This window comes from Malaya genurostris, chromosome 3, assembly GCF_030247185.1.
Source record: "Malaya genurostris strain Urasoe2022 chromosome 3, Malgen_1.1, whole genome shotgun sequence".
Classification (NCBI taxonomy): domain Eukaryota; kingdom Metazoa; phylum Arthropoda; class Insecta; order Diptera; family Culicidae; genus Malaya; species Malaya genurostris.
Genome location: NC_080572.1, coordinates 73,209,848 through 73,235,664, shown reverse-complemented (window position 1 = coordinate 73,235,664; position 25,817 = coordinate 73,209,848). Strand labels below are relative to the sequence as shown.

The 25,817-nt window shown below is 37.4% G+C and overlaps 7 protein-coding genes across 10 annotated transcripts in view; 3 read left to right on the top strand and 4 right to left on the bottom strand.

The window, feature by feature from the left end:
* Window positions 1–2,129: 2,129 nt before the first annotated feature.
* LOC131435251 (histone H4) lies at window positions 2,130–2,660 on the bottom strand. The gene has a single exon (XM_058602935.1). The coding sequence runs from the start codon at window positions 2,571–2,573 to the stop codon at window positions 2,262–2,264; it is 312 nt and encodes a 103-aa protein (XP_058458918.1). The 5' UTR covers window positions 2,574–2,660; the 3' UTR covers window positions 2,130–2,261.
* A 191-nt stretch (window positions 2,661–2,851) lies between these two features.
* On the top strand, window positions 2,852–3,459 carry LOC131435246 (histone H3). Its single transcript, XM_058602930.1, has one exon. It carries the CDS (start codon window positions 2,904–2,906, stop codon window positions 3,312–3,314), a length of 411 nt encoding a protein of 136 aa, XP_058458913.1. The 5' UTR covers window positions 2,852–2,903; the 3' UTR covers window positions 3,315–3,459.
* A 117-nt stretch (window positions 3,460–3,576) lies between these two features.
* Window positions 3,577–4,724, bottom strand: LOC131435249 (histone H2B-like). The gene has a single exon (XM_058602932.1). It carries the CDS (start codon window positions 4,699–4,701, stop codon window positions 4,327–4,329), a length of 375 nt encoding a protein of 124 aa, XP_058458915.1. The 5' UTR covers window positions 4,702–4,724; the 3' UTR covers window positions 3,577–4,326.
* A 498-nt stretch (window positions 4,725–5,222) lies between these two features.
* Window positions 5,223–5,597, top strand: LOC131435250 (histone H2A). The gene has a single exon (XM_058602933.1). It carries the CDS (start codon window positions 5,223–5,225, stop codon window positions 5,595–5,597), a length of 375 nt encoding a protein of 124 aa, XP_058458916.1.
* A 1,799-nt stretch (window positions 5,598–7,396) lies between these two features.
* Window positions 7,397–7,813, bottom strand: LOC131435248 (histone H3-like). Its single transcript, XM_058602931.1, has one exon. The coding sequence runs from the start codon at window positions 7,805–7,807 to the stop codon at window positions 7,397–7,399; it is 411 nt and encodes a 136-aa protein (XP_058458914.1). The 5' UTR covers window positions 7,808–7,813.
* A 3,620-nt stretch (window positions 7,814–11,433) lies between these two features.
* LOC131438538 (uncharacterized) lies at window positions 11,434–14,163 on the bottom strand. The gene is made up of 6 exons (XM_058608638.1): window positions 13,726–14,163; window positions 13,321–13,656; window positions 12,712–13,263; window positions 12,409–12,660; window positions 12,098–12,241; window positions 11,434–12,008 (listed from the first exon to the last, which is right to left on the bottom strand). The coding sequence occupies exons 1-6, from the start codon at window positions 13,762–13,764 to the stop codon at window positions 11,856–11,858; spliced, it is 1,476 nt and encodes a 491-aa protein (XP_058464621.1). The 5' UTR covers window positions 13,765–14,163; the 3' UTR covers window positions 11,434–11,855.
* A 1,546-nt stretch (window positions 14,164–15,709) lies between these two features.
* LOC131438535 (retinol dehydrogenase 14) overlaps window positions 15,710–25,817 on the top strand; it is a 145,970-nt gene continuing 135,862 nt past the window's right edge. For 2 of the 4 annotated variants that reach the window (XR_009230952.1, XM_058608627.1), the window contains exons 1-3: window positions 15,710–16,119; window positions 16,177–16,361; window positions 16,418–17,606. Coding sequence is in view for 3 of the 4 variants with exons in the window: in XM_058608627.1 (XP_058464610.1) it covers window positions 15,895–16,119; window positions 16,177–16,361; window positions 16,418–17,606 (1,599 nt within the window). In the remaining variant the exon portion in view is untranslated. Of the gene's footprint in view, window positions 16,120–16,176; window positions 16,362–16,417; window positions 17,607–25,817 lie in introns of those variants that run through there. The other 2 variants (XM_058608628.1, XM_058608629.1) reach the window with 1 other exon arrangement.

Here is a 25,817-nt window from a genome sequence, read left to right as displayed (position 1 = left end):
CCAATACTATGTTACTACCTTGCTGATGTTACTACCTACTACCTATCAGTATTTATATATTTGTAACACACACGACAAATACAAAGGAGTGTATGAATCCCATGTACGAAAATTGTCAAATGTAAGGGAATCAATTCTTATGTCATTAGTCGAGCTACCTATTCAACTAATTATTCGATCTACAATCAACGGATCCCGATGGAATCTGAGTCAATATCACAGCATAGTTAAAGCCAAACAAACACACATAAAACTTTACTTTCATCTCGGCAAAACAAGACGCCGAAAGCGGACGGCAAAGTGACATTTGACTGAAATTTCGGCAAAGATAGCTTTTTCCAAAATACTCGGATTATTATATCCGTAATTTCTTTCCAAAGGCGACGAACATCTCGGCAATCTATAGTCTTCTCGAAACCGAGAATCTCGGTGAATGCAAACTACTTATCAGTTAAAAAATAACGAGAATTTAAATTCACTTGTTTCAAAGTTTACCGAGATGATCTTGGCATCTTGGAAATAATGTGTATATAATACTCCTACTATAGCCTCAAGAAAATGTAATTTTTTTATTCTTTGAGCCAATTCTTTGCTACCGAGGTAGCAGATCTCACTCTAACTTAAAGTTTTCGGGAAATAGATTAATTGTGGAGTTGAAACGGCAACGGAAACAGTTGCTCTATGCTAATTATTTGTTTTTGTCTTTCTCATTTAGAAAGGTTATGCAATTACTTGAAAACCGTACTAGCAAAAATTGGCCCGGAGGGCCAAGTGTCGTATACCATTCTACTCAGTTCATCGAGACGAACAATGTATGTGTGTGTATGTGTAAAATAATATAACTAGGTTTTCTGGGAAATTGCTGAATCAATTTTGACAAACTTAGATTCAAATGAAAGGTCTTATGGTCCCATACGGAATTCCTGAATTTCATCCGGATCCGACTTCCGGTTCCGAAGTTATAGGGAAAAGTGTGTTGAATATTGTACACCGTCACTTAAACAGGCGAAATAAAAACCGTAAAAAATGTTGTAAGCTGGACTCAAAACCGTTATTCCCAATCTTAGGGTCAAATGAAAGGTCTTATGCTCCTACCAAAAATATTACGAGAAATTCCATTATTTATTTTTGAAGGTAAGCTTCACATTAACAACAGAATCCACGCCTTGTATTTTTGCTTCGAGTCAAAGTATTTCTATTGAAATCAGGCCCGTACCCAGGATTTCGTTTCGGGAGGGGCCCAAAGATGAAAAAATAATGTTACTGAAGACTGCTTATGTAGCTAATTCTCGGTGTGCCATTTACGGGTGTTTTAAACAGACAATTTAAACTTTTCCACTGGAACTGTTATTGTATTACATTATATTCTGAGACCTTCTAAATAATTATATATCTGTTTTTGATTTCGGGAGGGGCCCGGGCCCCTTGGCCCCCCCTCTGGGTACGTGACTGATTGAAATACTGTTTCTACGAGGCGAAACAAAACTCTCTATTATCAAATCTATTCTAAAGCGAGTGTTTGTTGAGCATTTGTTTAGTGCACAAAAAAAAACATTTTTTTATAACTTGACCAAATCGTTTCGCTAGAATATTATTTATCGGCTTTTGATGGACATACAGAATTATAGTTAAAACATTCAAATCAATCGTGTTAAACTGCTCAAATCATCAAATTCAGTCCAAATCACCAATTAATTGAGTTTTTTAGACTCACTCTCTGACTAAATTCGTTTCAAATTATTTCACCAACCATATACAAACTTTTTTATCTATCTAAATATATCTTGAGCTTCATTAACGTAAACTTATAAAAAATTAGATATTTAGCTATTTTAAATGAGAAATAATCAATATTTTTCATGTAAAAAAGGTGAAAATATGATTTCTCGTGTAGAGAGATTTTGTAGATCCGAACAGTTAAGTAATAAGCCTAACAATCTAGGATTATTTCTTATTGATTTCGAGACAAAAGTATTACTTGCACATTACCATAGTTATAACAAGGTTTCGGGCACGATTTTCAAACGATGTTATTAAAAGTGTTAATAGCTATAACCGAATATGAAAAATCATCACATAGCATACACGTTCGATGCGCGTTGTATATTTTTTTTTTCAAAGATGGCGACCTATTTGTGATTTTTATACCTGAAATTAAACTAAAAACGTCCGGCTGGACGGAGCATTCTGAAATAGTTCTTTATCTTTTATATGGTGGCCCTTAAAAGGGCCGTTTGTATGACAGTATCGGCTTTGATAATTTAACCGCCGAAACCGTACAGGGTGCGTCCTTGGCGTTTCAGCGCATAGACGACATCCATCGCGGTAACGGTCTTTCGCTTGGCATGTTCAGTGTAGGTCACAGCATCCCGGATAACGTTTTCTAGGAACACTTTCAGCACACCACGAGTTTCTTCGTAAATCAAACCGGAGATACGCTTTACTCCTCCACGACGGGCGAGACGACGAATGGCTGGTTTGGTGATTCCCTGGATGTTATCACGGAGAACCTTACGATGACGCTTGGCGCCTCCTTTGCCGAGTCCTTTACCTCCTTTGCCACGGCCAGTCATTTTCGTACAGTAGATTGATGAGTTGTTTCTCTTAGAGTGCAAATCGAAAACTGAGATGTGGATTGCCTACAAGCGAACGTTTTTATATGGTTTTCGTTGGTAGCAACCTCACTAATACTCATACATATGCAATCTACACTTAGACATTCCATACACTCTTCCCCTTCTATATACTTTATGCAACAAATATCAGATGTTAGAATATTGAAAAGGGCGCGAAATTCCAGGTATCAGTTTGCCTTTATTTAGGGTATAAAAGGGATCAAGCTTGAAAAATATCGTTAGTTTGAATTTACACTTATCGCAAGGATAACAGAAAAAAATACTACAATGGCTCGTACCAAGCAGACCGCTCGTAAGTCCACCGGAGGAAAGGCTCCTCGTAAGCAGCTGGCTACGAAAGCCGCTCGCAAGAGTGCACCAGCCACCGGAGGCGTTAAGAAGCCACATCGTTACCGACCAGGAACCGTCGCTCTGCGTGAAATCCGTCGTTACCAAAAATCCACGGAATTGTTGATCCGAAAATTACCATTCCAGCGTTTGGTTCGTGAAATTGCTCAGGACTTCAAAACCGATCTGCGTTTCCAGAGCTCGGCCGTGATGGCCCTGCAGGAAGCCAGCGAGGCTTATTTGGTTGGTCTGTTCGAAGATACCAATCTGTGTGCCATCCACGCCAAGCGAGTGACCATCATGCCGAAGGATATTCAGTTGGCACGCCGCATCCGCGGAGAACGCGCCTAAATTCAACATTCAACTGACATCAAACATATCAACGGTCCTTTTCAGGACCACTACAAAATTTCAAACGAGTTCTACTGGAAATTTTCGTATCGTAGGTGATTGATTAAAATCGACGAATTTGGTACCTGGGTATTTAAGGACTGTAGAACTAAAAATGTAGATATTTTTGTAGTAAATTTGTCTGTACAACTTACAACGAGAAAGTAGTTTTTCCGTTGCAATTCAATTACTAAAAGTAAATGCGATTTACAGTATTTTTTAATCTCTTAATCATCTTAGCTCCATTATCCATATCTTTCAAGAATACCATTAGTTAGTATTATGTACATATGCCTTATCTGTTCAATACATTAGCTCAAAGGATAAAATGAAAATAGGTGCATTTGCCTCAAACTTTCTTATCACTATAACAGAGGCATTGCACATTTTTCTTTTAATTTTTCCAGTAATATTGCTTCCTAGATTCGAAGCAAATTTATATCGACCGATTGCAATGCCTTTTACAATTGATTGTAGGCCGAGTAATAAGCACAAGAATATGCTGACTCGACTAATGAGATGACTATTGGTACCATTCCCCTATAATTTGCTTCAAATTCTGATTTTTTTCATATACTACAATCTCTCGGTGAACGCATTTGGAAAACTTGGACATGCAACTACTCGATATATAAAAAATCATTGAGTCGCTGATAATTTCCACTATCTCCTTGTTGACTATTGACGTTACAGTTAAAACCGACTCAACCATAAGAATCTAAACCTTGTTTTGCTGTAGATATCTAAGGAATTTTGTTTATGACACTAAAAGCAAGAAATCGGAAATGACAATACCCTGCCTCAACGATTCAACTAAAATCGTTCGATGTTTTTTTCAATACTGCACTTTTTCGTTTCGTTCAATATGTTGGAACACTTGAATCCAGCAACGTATAAAACTCAGTATAACTCGTTGGTAACAAATTGATGGCCCTGAAAAGGGCCGATGTTTAAAATTATTGGTCAGAAGAATTTACTTGGAACTGGTATATTTGGTGACAGCCTTTGTTCCCTCCGAAACGGCATGTTTCGCTAATTCTCCTGGCAGCAGCAGACGAACGGCTGTCTGAACCTCGCGAGACGTGATCGTAGAACGCTTGTTGTAATGAGCCAGACGAGAAGCTTCGGCAGCAATACGTTCGAAGATATCGTTGACAAAGCTGTTCATGATGCTCATGGCTTTCGACGAGACTCCGGTGTCCGGGTGAACTTGCTTCAACACCTTATAGATATAGATAGCATAGCTTTCCTTACGGCGTTGCTTGCGCTTCTTCTTGTCTCCCTTCACAATGTTCTTCTGAGCTTTGCCGGATTTCTTAACGGCCTTTCCACTAGCTTTCGGTGCCATCTCGATTGTTGTACTGTACTTTCAAATGCTTCAAATATAGTGATGTTGAAACGCAATCTGCCACGTCTTTTATACTTCATTCCAAACTAACACATGCCCATCCCTTATTCATTTTCACCCTCCCTATTTCACCCCAGTAGTAAATAATGCACTTTGAAATTGGTATATAAGAAGGGTCTTTCCTGGCTTCAAGCATCAGAATAAGTTTTCGGTTGGAAGTAGGGATGTCGAAAATTTCGAATTACTCGATTATTTAATAATCGAGTATAATTTTGAAACTAATCGATTGTAATTTATTCGATTATCTAGGTTATTAATCGATTACTCGATTATTCATTCGATTATTACTATGGGGATTTTTTAACTATTCGATTAGCTCAACAATCGAATATTAGTTTTATGCTAATCGATTAAATATTACTCGATTATCTGGGTTATTAATCGATTACTCGATTAATCGATCGATATTACGACATCCCTAGTTGGAAGTGAAAGAACGTTAATAGAAAATCTAACAAAACATGTCTGGACGCGGTAAAGGAGGTAAGGTTAAGGGAAAGGCAAAGTCCCGCTCAAATCGTGCCGGTCTTCAGTTCCCTGTGGGCCGAATTCACCGTCTGCTGAGGAAAGGAAACTATGCCGAGCGCGTCGGAGCAGGAGCCCCTGTCTATCTGGCAGCTGTGATGGAATATCTCGCTGCTGAAGTTCTGGAATTGGCAGGAAATGCTGCTCGCGATAACAAGAAAACAAGAATCATCCCGCGCCATCTGCAACTGGCCATCCGTAACGACGAGGAGTTGAACAAGCTGTTATCTGGTGTTACGATTGCTCAGGGCGGTGTGCTACCTAACATCCAAGCCGTTCTGCTCCCCAAGAAGACCGAAAAGAAAGCCTAAATGGAAACATATTGGCACTCAAACTGAACAAAACGCCCTTTTCAGGGCGACCAATCTACTCACAGAAAGAATTAACTCGAATATTCATAAACTCCACTCTACATTGCATGCGCGTCTAGATCCATAAGTCATTTATGACGAATCGTTTTCAGTAACATGGTTGAAAATAGTTTCTACTCTGAGTTGGCTCAATGCATAGGGCGCTAGACCTAGAAGCCAGTAGGGATGTCCGATACCGAGTCGATACTATGAGGTATCGATACTTTTTTTCAAGAATCGAGTATTTTTGGTATCGATATAGCATCAGAGCGATACTGTTAGTATCGATACTTTTCGTCTCGATACTTATAGTATCGCAACGGATTAAAGTCAATTCCCATTACGACGTAAATTTTGTTTGTTTCAATTACAGAAGCTTTAACCATAAGGTCATTTGCCTCTTCGGGCCAGAAAAACTTTCTAAGACTATGTTCAGGGTTGGGAATCGAACCCAGGTGGGCTGCGTTAAAGGCATCGACTAACCCATCCCGCTATACCTGTCCCCAATTGAATTTTTTTTTTTTTCGGATTTGACGAAGCGCCAGTCTCGTGCATGGATTGGTATGACTTAGACTAGCCGTTGTTGAAATTTGTTCTCGACAATATCGCTTCTTGCACTGAATGAAAGTGAACTGAGCGAAAACCATCAACAAAAGGTCATACTCTCAGAGGATTCAAACATTTCAATATTTCACACTCATTGCACTCTCTTAGTGCGCCTGTGGGACAACGCGAGATTGTCGAGTACGAATTTCAACGAGCGCTAGTCCACGTCATACAAATACATGCGCGAGCCTGGTGCTCCCGTTCCGTCCATCCCTGGTCCCGTGGTAATAATAATAGTAGTTAAATTTAAACCGCAAAATTAGCACTGACGAGCCGAAGAAAAAGAATATGTGCTTTTGCACAAACCAACGAAACTCCTAAATGTTCAATATGAATTAGCTCTTAGTGTAGTATCCGTATATCGACATAAAGGTTATGATATGAAATTTTTTGAGAAAATAAGTGAAATGTGAAATTCTTTGAAGTGGACCAAAAGTCACTAAAGGCGAAGTGCAATCTATGTGGCAAGAAACCTGCTGCTGCTCAAGTATCAATTGATACTTACAGATATCGATACTTTATTGCCTTTTGATACCATGTATCGATAACCAAAATGTTGGTATCCCGATACACTAGGTATCGATACTTTACCTTCCGAGTACCATCCCTAGAAGCCAGTCGATATTCAGGTAGACCAGGGTGAATTTTCAATGCCAATAAGACTAACTATGCCATGGTTCTGCACGCTAAGAATCGAGTGCGAAGTCCGTTGAAACAGAATGATTAAATTGCCTTATTTTGGAGGTAACAAAACACCAAATTTTTGAAACGGATAATTATGTAGCGTATACATAACAGTTTTGCAGATGAAATATCAAACAAAAACAACTGCACTTCCTTCTTTCCTAAAATTTAACTTTGTTGATAACTCACCGCCACTTTTTCAATACGGACAACATCATGTCTCACAGTTTTTAATGTTCAGATGTGTTGGCACAACATTTGGTTAAAAATTACACTCGAACAAAAATCTATTACTCTGTTGTCGATGCAATTCAAAAAAGCTTTGCTGTGGAATGGCTTTCTAAATCAACAAAACTCCATTGATTTTTTTCAATCCTACTAATCATGAAAATATCCAGCAAAACTCTTTTTAAATGATGTAGTGGTCCTGAAAAGGACTGTTGATTTTGGATGTCAGTTGAATGTTGAATTTAGGCGCGTTCTCCGCGGATGCGGCGTGCCAACTGAATATCCTTCGGCATGATGGTCACTCGCTTGGCGTGGATGGCACACCGATTGGTATCTTCAAACAGACCAACCAAATAAGCCTCGCTGGCTTCCTGCAGGGCCATCACGGCTGAGCTCTGGAAACGCAGATCGGTTTTGAAGTCCTGAGCAATTTCACGAACCAAACGCTGGAATGGTAATTTTCGGATCAACAATTCCGTGGATTTTTGGTAACGACGAATTTCACGCAGAGCGACGGTTCCTGGCCGGTAGCGATGTGGCTTCTTAACGCCTCCGGTGGCTGGTGCACTCTTGCGAGCGGCTTTCGTAGCCAGCTGCTTACGAGGAGCCTTTCCTCCGGTGGACTTACGAGCGGTCTGCTTGGTACGAGCCATTGTAGTATTTTTTCTGTTATCCTTGCGTTAAGTGTACATTCAAACTAACGATATTTTTTTTTTTGCATAAATATCTGTTTATTAATCTTATTTTTGTGTACATTTTACAGTACAAGTGTTTTGACCCTTTGGCCTTTCATCTTTGTTGTTCATACGATTCGTTATTAATAATAGGTGTTTTAGTTACTCTTGTTTTACATACTAATGTTTAATCATAATATTTATTTTAATTATTTATAAAATGTCTACCTACTTATAACTATCCCTAACCTAATACGTACAAATTTTGAATTATTTGTATTTCAGAGATTGAGCACCTCTCTTCAAATTTCGTGCAGTATTGTTCGAATTTTTGTTCTAGTATATCCAGGGAGGCCATCTCATGTACTTCACTAGTCCTTGTCCAAGGGGGTAGATTTAGAATCATCTTTAAGATCTTACTTTGAATGCGTTGAAGCCTAAGTTTGTGTGTTCGTGCACAACCCCGCCAAACAGGGACTGCGTATTCAATTGCGGGGTAGATGATTTGTTTATAGACAGCCATCTGATTCTTCAGGCATAGTTTAGATGTTCTACAAATCAGCGGATACAGAGACCTAATGAGTATGCTGCATTTTTGAACGATTTTGTCAACATGTGACCTGAATATCAGATGTCTGTCAAAGGTGAGTCCTAGATAGATAACTTCATCGGACCATTGGATGACCTCATCACCGAATCGTATTCGGCATTCGTCTGATGGAACAAGTTTTGGAGATCTTGAATGTGGAAACAAGATGACCTGAGTTTTTGCTGCATTGATCACAATTTTCCAGCTTGTAAAATATTCTGTTAAAGCGTCCAGACCTGTCTGTAGTTTATTCTTTAGAGCATTAATGACACGACCTTTGTAAAGAATGGCAGTATCATCAGCAAATTGTGACAGAACACCACCACCCGGAAGAGGTGGGATGCCTGATGTAAAAATGTTGTATAGAATGGGACCTAGGATACTTCCCTGGGGTACACCAGCAGGAATAGTAATTCTTTCTGAAAGTGCATTATTCAGAGAAACCTGGAAGGTTCTATCTGCAAGATAATTTTTGATAATTTTAATAAGATACATGGGAAAATTATACCGATGCAGTTTAAACTCCAGGCCATCGTGCCACACATTATCGAATGCCATGGCAGTCGTTTTGGACACTGATTTGTTTTGCTGGATGACGTTGTTAGCCCTTGTGAGTTGGTGGATTGTGGATCTTCCTTTCCGGAACCCAAACTGTTCTTCCAGTAATATATCCTGTTCATCTGCGAAAGCAAGAATTCGCCTTTGTATTGACTTTTCAAACAGCTTGTATAGGGCAGAGAGTAAGCTGATGGGCCGATAGCTCTTGGAAAAGGAAGGATCTTTCCCCGGTTTCAAAACTGGGATAACTTTAGCTAACTTCCACATTGAAGGGAAGTAACCAAGCTCCCAGCACCGGTTAAAAAGTTTAGCTAAGAAGACAAATGAGCGAATACTCAAATGTTTCAGCTCAATGTTGAATGTGTTGTCGAAACCGGGGGCCTTCATATTTTTGGATTTTTTCACAATAGCCATCAGCTCATTCGCAGTGACTCTACTTTCTTCCGAAACCAAGCTCTCTGATTGATCAACCTCAGCTACGCTATCAGCAACGGCTCATTCATGTGGACTAACAATGTTGAGTCCTAAATTGTGAGAATTTGCCTAGCGCATTTGCCTTCTCTACTTGTGAGATTAAAGGTATTCCTACAGCTGCGTCCTGGGGTGACATCAGAGGAGGAATAGGCTTCAGTTTTTTCTTAAGTACCTTCGTTAAGGACCAGAAAGGCTTTGAATGGATTGGTTTGCCACCCCCTTAGAAACTTTGCGCCGGGTCGAGTGCCTCCTTCGCCCCTTCCTAGATACGCCACTGCTTCCTATGTTAGTACGCACTACTTAGCAAGCCGGAAAACAATGTTAACCTTTTTAAGAGCAATCAAATATGAGCCTGAGCTTGATCAAGCACCCCTGGTTCCCACTCCGATACTGATCGGGATCAACTGAAATTGATTGTTAAGTTATTTCAATGTACATCTTCTGGTAACCTCAGTGTCACAAGAAGATGATATTTGTTAATATACATTTCAGAGATGGTAGTATTGTTCCGTACTTCACACGTTCTTGTGGTTTTTAGCCAATAAGCCACCTTTCAAGATCCACTTTTGGAAGAAATTGGTGAGATGACTCAGTGCTCACAAGTTCCTATCTCATGCCTTCCCGTGTGTCTATGATGACATTTGGTCAAGAGAACGGTGTCGACTGGATGCTATCGCCTTCTGTGTTAGTAGCAGAATAAAAGGGTGCGAATAGGTTTGTATGTAATTACTCATATGAAAATATGAAAAAATTATTTCAAATCCTTAAAACGTATCAATGATTTCGGTTTGACATCCTGTTGCTGATGTGAGTTCGAACACCTTAATATGATTTTAAATTGACGTTTAATATCCGTTTAATTTGATCTTATAAAAACCGTCTGTAAAAGTTCTTGACCTATCCATAAATTAACATTTTCATCTTATCCTTAAATTATTCGACGTATAAAGCAAAATACGTCGTATGAATAACAGTAACTGTTTGGGCATACATAATGTTTCCATTCTTATTATTAGTGTTTTATGCAGGAGCGTCTATAGGGAAAATATTCAGATGTGTGCAATATCATACTATGTCCCAAGAATGTAATTGGCTGGTTCCGAAGACTAAATATTCGGATACGAATGGTAAGAAAAAGGACATTGGATGCAAACTGGAGTATTCGTAAGATCTAAAACTTGTAAATATTTAAACAAAGTTGAAGAACATAAACTAAATACGCGTTGATTGCTTGCCATTTGTAAGAACTTCCTTTCTGTAATGTTTGAATCCATTCGATGCAAACATTTCATTAAGGTGGGGCTGGGCGATGGAGCGGTGACCCCGGAACATGATTTGCTCTGTATACGAAATAGGTGATCGGACTAAAGTTATTTGCATGTATAACCAAAACATATGGAAACATATTTTTTCTGTAAAGCACTGTGACAGTGGGGCTTAGGATAGGTCAAACACACACACATACAGAGACGCGAGAACACTTTTCTTCATCGTTTACTATTATGACTTACTCTTGGCGAGTACTGAGTCTTTCGGAATTCCTCTTCAAAGTGAATGTTGACAGGTGGCTGTTATCTCCAAAATCCAGAGACGAACCAGCCACCGGCTGAAAGTCTCTTTAATGAAGAAAACTAACTAACTATCTCCAAAATCGCGAGTTTGATTAAAACAGAATTCACAAGTACTAAACGTAAGCTGATAACTTTTGCATAAAGAGCAAGGACAAGCAAAAACTTTTCTAATTGAAAATGATTTTTACAGAAGAAACGAATGGAATATGATTTATGCAAATTATAATCTTGAAAGACGAGATATATCATAAAATGAGAAAAAGCATTTTACGCCGGATTCCACACGGCCTTTAGGCCGGTTTTGTTCGGAGAACGATAGTAAGCACTATCAATCTCCTTGGAAATTCCAGCCCCTTGTTAACCTTTAAAGAGTAATAAAATAGGAGCATATAAAAGTAAACTTTTATTCGTATTAAATGTTACATTCAGAATTTCAAAAGAGGCTACGAATAAATACTAGGCTTGGTATAAACGTTATGTCGTATAAACTCTAATAATTATCTGTGCACTATTCTCGGTCAAGCAAGTTTATTTGAACGACGCTTGTGTTTTTTTTCTCTTTTGATGTTCGTGTAGCTATTTGTCTAAATCGAACATGAGTTCAACTAGTGCTTAACGGAAGAGCTATTGACATTTAAATACACTACTAGTGGTCAGTGGCAATCTTCTGCTGCAACAACGACTTGCTCATAACAGCCGTAAAACCGCTCATCAGTAGCACATTCAGTTTAAGGTATGAGTTTATTCTTTCTCACAATTCTGCCCGATTCCGTTCCGGATAGCTTCGCATTCTCTCGAAAAATGCACTATAGAACTTTGTAGTTTTCCCGTTTAGCTAGAAAAGCATAAAACTCTCGATTTCTGTGTTGGGCATGAGGTTTCGCATTGCTTTGACACCTTCAAGGGTAATTTTGTGACAGCTAGCAATCTCCATGTAGCTAAGACATGGAAACTTCTCCGCTATTACCAGCAAGGCTTCATCGACCAACTGAAAAGGTGTGGATGTGACGAAAGAACAGAAAAGCGAATGAATCAGATTTCTACAGTCTAATTTATTTAACGTAAAATGGAGCTTACTTTATCACAGCGGTATAGTGAGAAATGACGCACCGAGTTCTGAGGCATTAACTCGAACAAATTTGAAGGAACATCCAGATAGCCAAGCTTCAGCTCGTGTAACTGTTTGAGTCGATCCAAGAAGCTAAACGCGTCTTCGGTGAGCTGAAAGGTCAAGTTATCGAGTTGAGTACTAATTTTATTGCTTATGAAATGAAAATTGACGGGTTTGCTAACAGCACATTTTATCATGCTTATCTAGCAAATGAAACTCAACAGAATTTGTAACCACCAAATTCTCATTATCCTAAAATCGAATCAAATCTACTTACATTTGGACAAAACTCGAGAACTAGACATCGAAGAGATGCAATGTTACAGCTTATGTACTTCAAACATTCATCATCGATGTCTGATTCGATGGCTTCCAAAGTTCGCAGATTGGGAGCGATGTCTTTCAGCAGTCTGAAGAAACCTTGCGTATCATCGATCAGCACCGAATGTAGATACATCTTATCGAGGGAGGGAATTGGACTGCAACCTTGCAGGATATTACATCGTATCCAGCCTTCAATTTTCAAACTCTGTTGAGGAAAAAATAAGCTCTGGCATGTGGAACGCTGGAACTAACTCACCTTGAGATTTTTCAATTGTCCTAAATGCCTAAATGATTTTTCCCCTAAATTATCTCCCTTTAAATAAATTGTCACCAGTTCGGGACAACTTTCAGTAATGGCCGCCAGTACTTCCTCGTTAATATTGCACCGAAGAATAATTTTACGTAATTTTGGCATCCTACGGAAAAAGTTAGATACCATTCGTACCGCTTCCGGAATTTCGAACTGCTGATCATCGCTATAGAAATCAAGCACCTCCAATTGCGAGAACCTCAGCTCACAAAATGGTAAGAAAAAATCGTCACGTTTGAAGAAAACAGCCAATTCTCGAAGTTGCTGGCTGAAATGTTCATACACTATCAAGGCGCGTTCCGAATCACAATCCATATCTAAGCTGGTGATATTTGGAGTCATAACGCGAAAATCTATTTCATCCAGTTGAAGGCCTCCGTCATTTTCCAGGTACAGATGTTTCAATTTGCGCATCACCGGAAAAGGCACACCTTCATCCTTTTTGCTTAGATCTGGGCATATTCGAGATACAATGTACAAACTTTCCAAATTGGGTACCTGAAATAGGACGATTCGATATCCCCACAGAAATATTTTGTTACATCTTTCAGGTACCTGCAACAAAATCTGCCGTAGATTAGGTAGCATAATGAAGTAGTTTGGGCATATTTTCAAAGTGACGATAGTGTTTTCAAATTTTTCCAGCACCGAAAGCAACATATCTAATTCCATCTGATCGCTCCGATAATAGAAACCGATATGGCGGTATGCCCGAGTACTGTCCAGCAGATACCGTTCGCACTGATTTTGGATCCCATCACGGAAGTCTAGTCGCAGCATTATTTTATTGATAAAACGGCCTGAAAATGCAATGTCCGACCACAATCTGCACACCAAGGAAACATTTTTCAGATCCTGCAGCGTAAGATGGTCAAATATGTATGGCAGAATCTAGTTGAAGGCACAGGAATATCGAATGAGTTTCGAGAAAACCGAGTATTTCATATGTCAAATGCTTACCTCCTCAGGTAGATCATCAATGTGCACACTTTCTTCCATTAGATCTTTGTATTACTGATAAATAAAATTTGTATTTTATAACAGTTTCAAAACACCAATGAAGCTATGTTTACAGAGGTCATAGCATTTTTCGGCAGTGGTGAAAATGGATCAATAACAACTATGGCAGCTGCTTTAATACATGGGGAAATCAAAACATTCTATGGCAGCATGTCCCGATGAAGCAGAAATGCTAAAATCGGTCAACAATCTCTGATTTGAATAAAAGTTTTGGTCTAGCCAAACGAAAAATATATTTGTTCCGGCTTATTATATTGTTGCAATAAGCTAACCATTTATTACATGTAAACCAAAGTTGAGTTTATTTTATCGGCAATGTCTATGTTGATTCCTGCTTTACCTTTCTACCAAGAAAAAAATGGTTCAATTTATCTATGATCTTATTTGCGTAATGATACAATTAAATTAACTGTTTAATCACAGAAAACAGATATACAGGCTCACATATGACCTGTGTGAAATTTATTCATTTGAGCATGGCGAACACTTGCAGATGTCAACACGATCGACACGAGGTGCCACCACTATTTGGGTGCCACTTTCACATGAGACACAAATATTGGGTGAAACATTCACTTCACGCTAGATTTTTGTTTTGCTGTTAGTTAAAATGACAAGTTTGCTTTTTTTCTATTACGATCGAATTATCGTGTGATTTATGCGATATGGAAAAAAGTTACCTTTAACACTGCATGAGATTATAAAATATGGAGTTTACCTAATACCACCCTTAATATGCATAGAATTGCTTTGTAAGAAACATATGTTTTTTTCGGCCTCCTGTCACGACGCCATCTTGATGAGATCAAAATCGGAACTTCAAAATCAGCTGATTGCAATGTAAACAAACAAACAGTAATACATTTGTTTTACGCGTTTACCTTGTTTAGTGCACGAAAATTAGTGAATTTTGGCTCGACTCTCTCACAATAACTTGTCGGTTTACCTAAAATACAGCAGACAGTGTTTTGGGACATCAACTGAGGATAAATTTTCACAATTTGAGAGTCGCGATGAGTATCAAAACATCGCAGTGTTTGGGGCTCGAAACGCGAGGGGCTCAACGTAATCGGTATACTTTCAAATGGCTGGTGCTCACATACCGGTGTCAGATGGGTGGTTTTTTTAGATTTATTATTTATCAATTTATTAATATTTGTACATATTGTATTATAAAAAAAAATAACAAATACCTTTGTTAATAAAAAACATAACCAATTCCATCCAAAACATGATCTTCTTGATCTTCATTGTGGTTTGTTCTTGATTAGTGGCAGCAGTGACCAGTTTTATCGTCTGCAATCGTTCAAACTCAAGAAAATTTGAAAATACGTCTAAAATTGTCGAAATACATTAGATATGTCAGAAGAATCATCATTACGCTATCTCGTGATAAACACACCGATTGGATTCTTCAGTTTTGTCACTTCTTACGACATGAATGTATAAACTCTGTGGATTTGTTGCTTGCAGAAATATTTTAATTGCTACAACTTCACGCTGATTCTGACCTAAGACCTGGATGGGTGTCTGACCTGAGAAAAGTTATAGGGAAACTACTCCCTTAATCATTTCAGCTTCATAATTCATCTCATATAGGAAAACCATGCGTTAGAATGAGATCTGCCATCTCTGTATATTACATTGGCATAATGGATAAGATGAAAATAGAAGCAATCATTTTGAACTTTAGCGTCACTATAACAATACATTTCTCTCTTTATTTTTTCATTAATACTACTCCTTAGGACCGAAGCGAATATACATCCACCGATTACAACGCAATCCGTTGATTCTAGGCCAACAAGCAAAAAAATACACTGACTCGACTAATGAGATGAATATTGGTACAGTTTCCCTGCACAATCAGGATTCCAAACTTATTTTCATGAATTTCAAATGTATAGCAAAATCGTTAAAATAAGTGATCACGTTTTTCGAGCATAAGGAAGATACTGGTTGAAATGTCAAATGATTTACTTCTCAAATTCCTCAACTTAATTGATAACAACCAGCGAGAGTACCAACTTGTTCACACAAGTGAGAACAATCAGTAGATCTCCGACAGTAGAGTGGTGCTGTTTGCTTCTCTCGTTTGAAAATGTGATAATGAACTTGTATCAGTTCGTCATTTCTAGTCTAACGTTGACTGTTTCCCTTGTCGTTGCAAGTAACCCAAGCTTTAGTGCACACATTCTGCAGCATGTTAAAACTAAAACCTCTTTCGAGGATCAACAAGCGGCGGCAATTGAACTGATCAACAGAATTATTCCGGACCGAGCGGATGAGTTTGTTGTCGTTGTCGATGACAATTTGAAGTTGAATTCATTCACTGTTTGTACACCACCACGAAATTTAAAAATTATTTTCTATTAAAAATTATTATTTTAGATATCAAAAAATAACCGAACGAGTCCAAATGTCTTCATTACTGGCTCCAGTGGAATTGCTGCAACAAAAGGCTTCTATCATTATCTGAAATATTTCTGTGGATGCCAAATTTCATGGGATGGTAATCAACTAAAACTACCCAGTACTTTTCCAGATGTAAATGTTACTATTGAAGCTCCCAGCAGGTACTGTATGCAAACAAAATGGAAACCCATTATTACCGCGTTTGTTCTTTTTTTAGCATTATATACTATCAGAATGTATGCACATGGTCCTACTCGTTTACCTGGTGGACGTGGACTGAATGGCGTCGGCACATAGATTGGATGGCACTGCAAGGAATCACACTAAGTTTAGCACCCTTCCAGGAACATATTTGGGAAGAAGTATATGCAGAATTCAATCTAACTCAGCAGGAAATCGATAATCATCTGTCGGGGCCAGGATTTTTTGCCTGGCAGCGCATGGGTAACATTCGAGGATGGGGTGGACCGCTAACAGAGAACTTTAAAAATTTCTCCTCTGCACTGCAGTTACGGGTTGTGCAACAGATGCGTCGGCTTGGCATGGTTATTGCACTTCCCGCATTCGCAGGTCATTTACCGGTACAGTTTAAGTACCTGTTTCCAAATGCACATCTCAGTCCAGTCGAAGTTTGGAATAAATTCCCTCAACAGTATGCCAGTCCACTATTCTTAGATCCAGTAGATCCACTATTTCAGGAAATAGGTTCTAAATTTTTAAAGAAAACGATTACTTTTTATGGAACAGATCACATTTACTTCAGCGATCCTTTCAACGAGATCCAACCCCAATCTTCTAGTGCTAAATACTTGGCTGAAGCTGCCGGAGGTATCTACCGAACAATGGTAGAAGTTGATCCGACTACTGTCTGGTTGGTTCAAGGGTGGATGTTTGTGAAAAATCCATTTTGGAGTGATCGTACGATTAAAGCTTTCTTGACGGCCGTTCCTATTGGACGGATGCTGGTATTGGACTTACAGTCTGAACAATTTCCGCAATATGTGAAAACCAACTCCTATTATGGGCAACCGTTTGTGTGGTGTATGTTGAGCAATTTCGGAGGAACACTGGGAATGTTGGGATCAGTCGATACTGTTTTTGAAAGAATCCATGAAACCAGGACCAATGAGCAAATGACAATGATTGGAACTGGTATAACTCCTGAAGGAATCAATCAGAACTATGGTTTGTACGAATTTGCGTTGGAGATGGGATGGAATCCTGAGATAGGCGATCCTGAACAGTGGTTCCGAAGGTACGCAGTGTCTCGGTACGGAAACGACGACCCGCATCTGCAAGATGCTTGGAGTGTGTTCAAATCAACGGTATATGCATACAAAGGGCTTGAGCTGATGAGGGGTAAATATACATTTAATCGACGGCCTAGTCTGAAACTTCATCCATGGGTAAGTGTTTGTTTCTTAATCGCATGATTAGTATATCGCAGAAAGTCTTCATAAAACTAGATGACTGTAACTAACAGTGCTTGCAAATTGAAGCAACGAATATTTACAAAAGAGTTTCCCTCTCTGTGATATTCATATAAATTCTTAAGTCGGGTAAAATTCACAGCGCAACTCAAGCAAGGAGAGATGCGTCATGAGGTTAGCATGTGATAAAATGTTCTCATATTGAAGAGAACTATTTGCTGTGAGAAAACTAGATTTTAAAAATGGGCTCAAATGCAAAATTTATGCTATACAATGTTTGAAATATTTTTGCAATGTGATCAAATTTGGTCATGCAAACATTATGTTCAAAAATGATTTCTGTAAGCCTACATTGAAAAATAAAAACACACTGGTCTTGTAGCACGCCGTGCAGCAAAGTTTCGAGTGTGAAGTACTAACGAGAGCGAACCCTTCATTTCATTGCATTACCATACATAAAAAGTTCCTGATTTTTATTCGAATCCGACTTCAGGTTCCGGAACTACAGGGTGATATGTGAAAAAAAGGCGTGTGGGTAAGTTCAGAGGTATAACCGGATTGACGTGAATACGAATAATCGCCTCTAATTTAAAGCAGAAGTAATGAGTATTAAAATATCTGACACCACTTGCATATTCTGGAGTCACCAAATAGCATTCAAGTAAACACGATGCATTTTTCTCGATCGCAAAGCAGCTGAACTTTGGGTTTATTTGTATACACGGAAAGACCGAAATCAGCATTTTGGCAAAAAAATTAGTTGATTTTCTTATTTTAGTTAGTTATTTTTTGAGACAACTAAAAAAATTTTACTTTTGCTGATTTAGATTTTTTAATTTTCATTCCCTTAATAAGAATAAAATATTTGTTGAAATGGCTATTTTTTTAGTTGAATTCACCAATTCAACGTGCTGTCATTTCTTAGCTAAGGCACACTTCATTTCCATTCAACTAATGTTTTAGTTGAATTAGAGAAATAAAACTTCGTTTTCAACCAACATAAATGGTTTAATTGGCTTCTGCAATTTGCAGCTATAGGGCGCACTGTCACCGAAAAAACGTTAACGTTAACTACTACCGAATAAAATTCCAGTCGCGGTTGTCTTTTCTATATTGGCAGGTATAAATACAATGTTATATTGGAGAAAAAGACATGAACGAATCGTAAAGTTCTTCTTGAATTTTTTCTTCTAAATAGCTGTTTTTGCCTTTCTCATATAGAAAGGTTATGCAATCACTGTGAAAACCGACTTTTGAACCGAGGCCTGGAGGGCCGAGTGTCCTATACCATTCGACTCAGTTCGTCAAGTACGCAAAATGTCTGTGTGTGTATGTGTGTATGTAACGTTTTTTTGCACTAACTTTTCTCGGAGATGGCTGAACCGATTTTTAGATTCAAATGAAAGGTCTTGTGGTCCCATACAAAATTCCTGAATATTATTTGAATCCTACTTCCGGTTTCGCAATTATGGGGTAAAATGTTCAAAAAAATGTTAAAATAAGTGCACTAACTTTTCTCAGAGATGGCTGAACCGATTTTCACAAACTTGGGTTCAAATGAAAGGTCTTGTAGTCCCATACAAAATTCCTGAATGTTGATTGGATCCGACTTCCGGTTCCGGAAATATAAGGTAAAGTGTGTTAAAAATTGTGTACCATCAATGAAAAGAGCGAAAAACCATAAAAAGTTTTCTGAATCGATCTCAAATCTTCTCCAATTAATAGTTTTTATCAGTAGACGGTCAAACAACCCGATTTCGGTTATTCTTTTTAGGAATCGAAGGAAATTATTTTGAAGAATACCACAGTATTATATATGATGGTTTGATTGATATGAGAAAGGCATCATTACACCACTAGGTGGATTAAAACAGGTTTTTTCATTCGACTTCGCAAAAACGACTCTTTCACTGAAATCTTTGAACACTCGGAAAACAAAAACCGAATACAAGTAGTACACCGAGCGGTGTAGCCCGGAAGGTTGGTAGATACAAAAAACATCATTTGACATATACAATTAGAGTGCAACATTCGAAACTCACTTCATTGTTCCGTGTAAAAACATTATTACGCACAGTCGCTTCAAATGCGCACAAATTCTGAATAAATACACTTTCCACTAAGAGTTTACGTCATTTTTACATATCGGTTTAGAAATTTATATATGGATATATTGTAACACATGCGAAAAACATCAAAACAATTGGCAAGTAGTTTCAACAAGACTTTTAGCTTTTTAACGGATTGTTTTGCTTTGACACTTCTCATGAGTTTTCCAATTCATTTTTGTTTTCTTTGTGCTGATGGTGATTTATTTATTTATAAATTTTTTGCACCAACAGATTACATTTATCCAAATGATACATATTGCACGTTATTGTAAACTAATCTATTATACTATCTTCTGTAAATATCTATAATTTAACCCTGGCTGGCGAAAAAGCTTGAAAATAAGTTTTTTACAGTGCTGCGGGACAAATGAAAATCGGATACATTTGAGCAAACGTTGAATGATCGAATAATCGTTGAACTATGGTGGTAAATAAATAGAAACAAATTTTCTGATTTTAATAACAAAATTTGTTGTCCATGAGCATTTCGTGTTGGATTGAAATATTGCTGGTTTATGTCCAGGATATTCGCCAACTAAACACATTCTTTGACAATAAGAGTTTTTTCAGCAAAGTAAATTCTCAATTCTAACTAATTTCATAGTTATTTTGGAAAATTTGTTGTTAAAATCAACTAATTCAAAAACAGTAATACGAATTAGGCGCAGAACTAATTTCGGTCGTATACTCGTATGGTTTGCACTGCGGACGGCTCATACAACTGATTATTGTAATTTTCACTGGCGGTTAACAAAGATTGCGATACGACAAGATAGCGACACTTCGAGACCAAAAACCAGATTTTTTTTAATTGAACGTTAAATGACAATGTTTTTATTACCAGAATAATTATACAATGATACTTTGTATTCAAAACCTCGTGCTTCATTCTAACTTTCAAAAACCTGTAAAAAGTCTGCAAATTTGCAAAGTCTGCTTACATAAAAAATTGAACAAATTTACATGCAAATCTGCAACCTGGCACATGTATTCCAACTCTTATTATTTCTCTATTCTGCGGCGATTACGTCACAATCTATGCCCTAATGAAAACTACTGTATTGTCACTACCGATTTGTATATTTCTACAGATGAATAATTTTCATAGCTACACTTTTCGGTGTATTTTGCTCCAATGTAAACGACCAGCAGCTGAATGCGGCTGTCATTACCCTCATTTGAAGCAATACTCACACTGTGAACGTTGCACAAAATAAATCCTGTAGTAATTTTAATTACTATTGCCCCGCCAGCATGCTGGTAATGTAAACGCTTGCCATCTGCTGGTTGTTGCCAGCATGAAAATCTTTGATAGTTCTGAAGTTCATGCTGGTAAGCGATGCTGGTGAAGAAATTCAAGATGGCGACGGAATGAAAATATTGATTTTTTAAATATTTAAAAGACATATTTCATTGTTTTTAATCATTTTTTAAAACTTTGCCAGCGATAGTGTAAACGCTACATATAGAGCGAGCACTGCGTGAACTGCGATTAATTCAGTCACTTCAATAATCCACTATGTTGATGTCATTTCCTTCGAATGTATGACAACGCAGGAACAGCAAAATATTCCTCCTTCATTTGAAACTGAAATCTGGAACAGAATGCTTGATTCTGCATCTGGAACTGTAGTTATAGTCAGTATTCTTGATACAAAAACTAAGCTCTGGACCTGACCCAACCGAAATGAAACGCTTAAGATACATTACTTTTCTATCTGCCCAGTAGGTAACGCAGAAATTAAATTTCGCTTACTATCTCAAAACCGTCGTCGCGGGTACGAGAAAGACAAACACGCAGCATGAGTTTTCTTATTTGATACTCTTTAAACACCATACATTCCAAAAATTTTAATTTTGAATTATTTGTGATTATGTCACACAACTGAAGATTCAATCATAAATTGGTATAAATACCTGCCTATCCTTCTTTTGCACAGGAATCGCGTTCGAATTGGAGTGAAATCAAGAATGGCTTATTCGTACTCGTTCGTCATATGGTCGATACGGACGTAAACAAGAATGGGGGTGATTATTTGACTGACGATTTAGTTATGACCATTAAGAAATCATTTGCTTCGGTGATACTGTGATTTTAGTTTGTAGGGGAAATTGTAAACCTATTTGTCTTTTGGTCGGGAATTAGGGTAAGTACAAAATTTTGTCGTGAATACAGCTTACTTTACTATGGGGCACCTTTTCAAAATTTATGCTGTACAAGAATGGGTAGAACTTAAACGCGAATATCTATTGTTGTATTTAACGCAGCAACGGAATGTTTTTCTTCATACCATCGGAAATATGATCAGCAATTTTCAGTTGTATGAGATAACCTCAAATAAATCAAAATTGAAGATTTCTAAAATGTTTGGTATGAATGTTTGGTATGAAAGTAAGGTGCAGACAATTTCAGCGGCATGAACTAAACGAATCACAAACGCACAAATAGAATCGTAATCAGAACTGCTAAATATCACTATCAACTAGCAACTTTGCACGATGAAGATTGGAAAGTTTATGTCACTGGACTGCTGCCAACCAGGTGTCTAAGAGCCGATCTGTCATAACTTAAATTCTCTTGATATTAGACTCAGGGTTGCCACATATACAGATTAATCTGCATTTCACAGATTTTTCAGATAAATTTGTGACCAAGATTCTGTATATGCAGATTACAGATTTTTCTAAAAAAATCAGATTCGTACAGATTTTTGATAGCGTGGATTAAAAATTGAATAATGATCAAGTTAAAATCTATTAAATTGTGGTATTGATTGTTCTTTCAAAATGAAAATATTATCCTGATTGTGTGTTAATTCTAAAAAGAGGATAGAACTTATATAAAAGAGTGTGTTAAGGACAGTAAACACAGATGTTCTATCTGCTAATAAAGATTCGTTTATGCTTACTTTTATTTACAACTAGTGTAGCGTAATTGCTTATGCTTTCAAAAGTTGCTTCTGATAAGGTGGATAGATGATGGTCTCGGCCATAACGTAAGAGCAAATTCAGCAGCTGCAAGATTCATATGGGTGGTCTATAATGTGAATGAAACTGAAACAAACGTATCCCCAGCAATCCGTTTTAGTTTTATTTATTCGACCAGTTCTAGTGTCAAATTTAAAACTGGTATACATTGCCGTTCTATTTTTTCTATATTTGAAACACACACTCAAAATAATAATCATGTTATAGTTACGTGAAAAGTTATGTGAATATTTTCCACCTTACTTTTCACGTGAGTTTTAATGGACTGGCATTTAAAAACTGTTGAATGGATAAGCCAGTAAAAGCTACGTGTTTCATAGGTAAAATATAATGTACTACTCATATCACATTTACCTATCAGTTCATATAAAATTTAGATACCAGAGAATTACTATTTTTTATACTGGTTGAAGTCAGAAAGGAGATTTCAGATTTTTATATAAATTTAGGAAATTAAAAATGCCGTGAAAATAAAACATTTATTTCAGAAAATTAGCATAGAATTTTAACGGCTAAAAATAAAAAGCAACTAATAACGTCGTGGGACCTCGAATCGACAAGCCTCCAGAAATCGTTTTGTTGTCACTGCCATCCAACCGAAGCTGAAGTCGAAATCCGAGAACTCCCATAACACTACCGATGCAGGTTGAGTTCGCATTACATAGGTCCAGTGTCTCTAGCATCATACCGATTCTGAACTCGTTTTTCGGTGGACCAACGGCCTGTTTGAATCATTCGACAGGAGCGGGCACACTTCCGGACTCACGCAGGCACTCGGTCTAGTTGAACACATGAAAACTTTCATACTGGAATGGTCCGGTCGATGTAGTAAAAAAATGTAATTAAATAACATTTCTCGCAAATATTTACACTACTCATACTTTGAGGGCCACTGTTCGCCATTTTCAAAATCGAGTTTTTCACACTGGAAATTCACTTAGATTGTTTGACGTTTGGTCAATTCACATAAATCTTATGTGATGACTCTATTCATTTTAGGGGATGTTCGTGTAACATTCAATTTCGTCACGTAAAACATTCAATTTGACATTTGAAACCAGTTTACGTGATTTTTCAAGTGAATCGAACGTGAATTTTTATTTGAGTGCAGATAAAACGCTGCTGGGGCTGCCAGTTTATTTTGTTATAATTTCTAGATTTAAATTTTAAAACTGACATAAATTATGCATCTAGAACTAGAACACTCCTGAATATGCCCTAAGGTAGTAAAGAAGAAAGATTGCCAATTGCATTATACCTAATGAACGAAATTGAAAATAATCAGATTAAGATCTCACTTTCAGATTGGATTTTAAAAGTTTTTCGTCAAATCATTATTTCCCCAAGTAGCACATGTAACTTGTTCATAAAAAATAAAAACAAAACAGATGCTGCATAATGGTCGCATGACAAACACGACGAAACAAGTCGTATTATGATAGTGACAATGGAGTAAAAATAATGTTACGAATTGACATCTCATCATACTAAGTTACAATAAGTAACGGTACATTTCGGTAATCTAACTCTTACGACGTGCTCGCATTGACTGTTTTTAGTCGCCAACTGGTCACCGTAACAAAATGTGACAATGAAAAAGTGACACACTATAATACAAAGTTATGTATTGATTTCATATCGGTTACCGTATTCGTTGTGATGCAACAAAGAAATACAATTACAGTGTGGTTGAAAGCTTCCGTACATTATCCCGGACAATAATATTAAATAAAAAATTAGAATAAGTAGAAAATTCCTTCAGTTTAAAAATTGGCTAATGTTAAATCTGCTCTTATACGCAAATTTTTGCCGGTACATGTGCGAAGTAAACTTGTTTCGTTTTGGGAAGTACATTCGCACTACCAGAAAGAATATTTCTACACTTTGTCCCGGCAGTGTATGCATGAAAAACTTAGGCCAATGGCTACCATTAAGACCAGGGAATGAAATATTAATTAAATTTGAAAAAAGTGCAATTTTTAAATATATCGATTGGTCAACTGTTTTAACTTTGGTATATGAAAAACTAATTTTTTTTTCCACAAATACGTTTATTTCTTAAGGCAGTTTACATAAGTTTTTCTTCGCCGTAGCATCACTTTTACATAATATTCTTATCCTAATTTAATTCTAACATAGTCACAACGTTTTGAATTTATTAAAACATATTCTCTTATAGCTTAAATATCATCTTAGGTAACTCGTCATTAATTATGAAATCTACTCGGAAATATTATTTGAACCAAACGATTAACTTCTATAAATTATAAAATAAGCTGTTATTTTCAGACATTTTGTTGATAATTTCATAAACTATTTCGAGTTTGTTTGTATCATTACATAATTTTTATTCTAATTTAGCTATTGGTTGAACTCATGGACGCAGCTGGGATCAGAACTAAGTCTTAAAAGAAGCCTTTATTAAATTGAAACTCCTATTTTCTTTATGAAATGATAAATTAGTTTCATGTATGAAAGGTCACGACAAGCAAGAATGTCTCGAACTGGGATATTGGATAGTCTACCTTGGGTACGCAAAGAATTTATTAGTTGAGATCTGACATCACGATACTCCACGCATGTCCAAACGACATGATCAATATCCCGATAACCTTCTCCGCAAGCACAATGATTAGTCTCGGAGAGCCCAATTCGAAGGAGATGTGCATCTAACGTGTAGTGATTGGACATGAGTCTGGACATCACACGAATGAAATCCCTACTCACATCCAGTCCCCTGAACCATGCCTTTGTCGATATTTTCGGAATAATTGAGTGCATCCACCGACCCAGATCATCTCTATCCCAATATGCTTGCCAGCTGGCAAGTGTTCTTTGGCGAGACGAGCTATAGAATTCGTTGAAAGCAATCGGTCGCTCATAAATTCCACCCTCAATAGCACCACGTTTGGCTAAAATATCGGCTCTTTCATTGCCAGGAATGGAGCAATGAGCCGGGACCCAGACTATAGTGATTAGATAATTATTGTTCAATATGTCGTTCAGGCACTGTTTTATTTTGCCCAGGAAAAACGGTTCATTTTTGCCAGCAGCGTTTGAGCGAATGGCTTCAATTGCACTCAGACTA

Bases quoted from the DNA above. Each gene is read 5' to 3' on its own strand.
- LOC131438538 (XM_058608638.1), bottom strand. From the start codon at position 13,764: ATGGAAGAAAGTGTGCACATTGATGATCTACCTGAGGAG. The intron at 13,657-13,725 runs GTAAGCATTTGA...GCCTTCAACTAG, and splicing joins TTGATGATCTACCTGAGGAG to ATTCTGCCATACATATTTGA. The intron at 13,264-13,320 runs GTACCTGAAAGA...GTCCTATTTCAG, and splicing joins TACGGCAGATTTTGTTGCAG to GTACCCAATTTGGAAAGTTT.
- LOC131435248 (XM_058602931.1), bottom strand. From the start codon at position 7,807: ATGGCTCGTACCAAGCAGACCGCTCGTAAGTCCACCGGAGGAAAGGCT.
- LOC131435251 (XM_058602935.1), bottom strand. From the start codon at position 2,573: ATGACTGGCCGTGGCAAAGGAGGTAAAGGACTCGGCAAAGGAGGCGCC.
- LOC131435250 (XM_058602933.1), top strand. From the start codon at position 5,223: ATGTCTGGACGCGGTAAAGGAGGTAAGGTTAAGGGAAAGGCAAAGTCC.
- LOC131435249 (XM_058602932.1), bottom strand. From the start codon at position 4,701: ATGGCACCGAAAGCTAGTGGAAAGGCCGTTAAGAAATCCGGCAAAGCT.
- LOC131435246 (XM_058602930.1), top strand. From the start codon at position 2,904: ATGGCTCGTACCAAGCAGACCGCTCGTAAGTCCACCGGAGGAAAGGCT.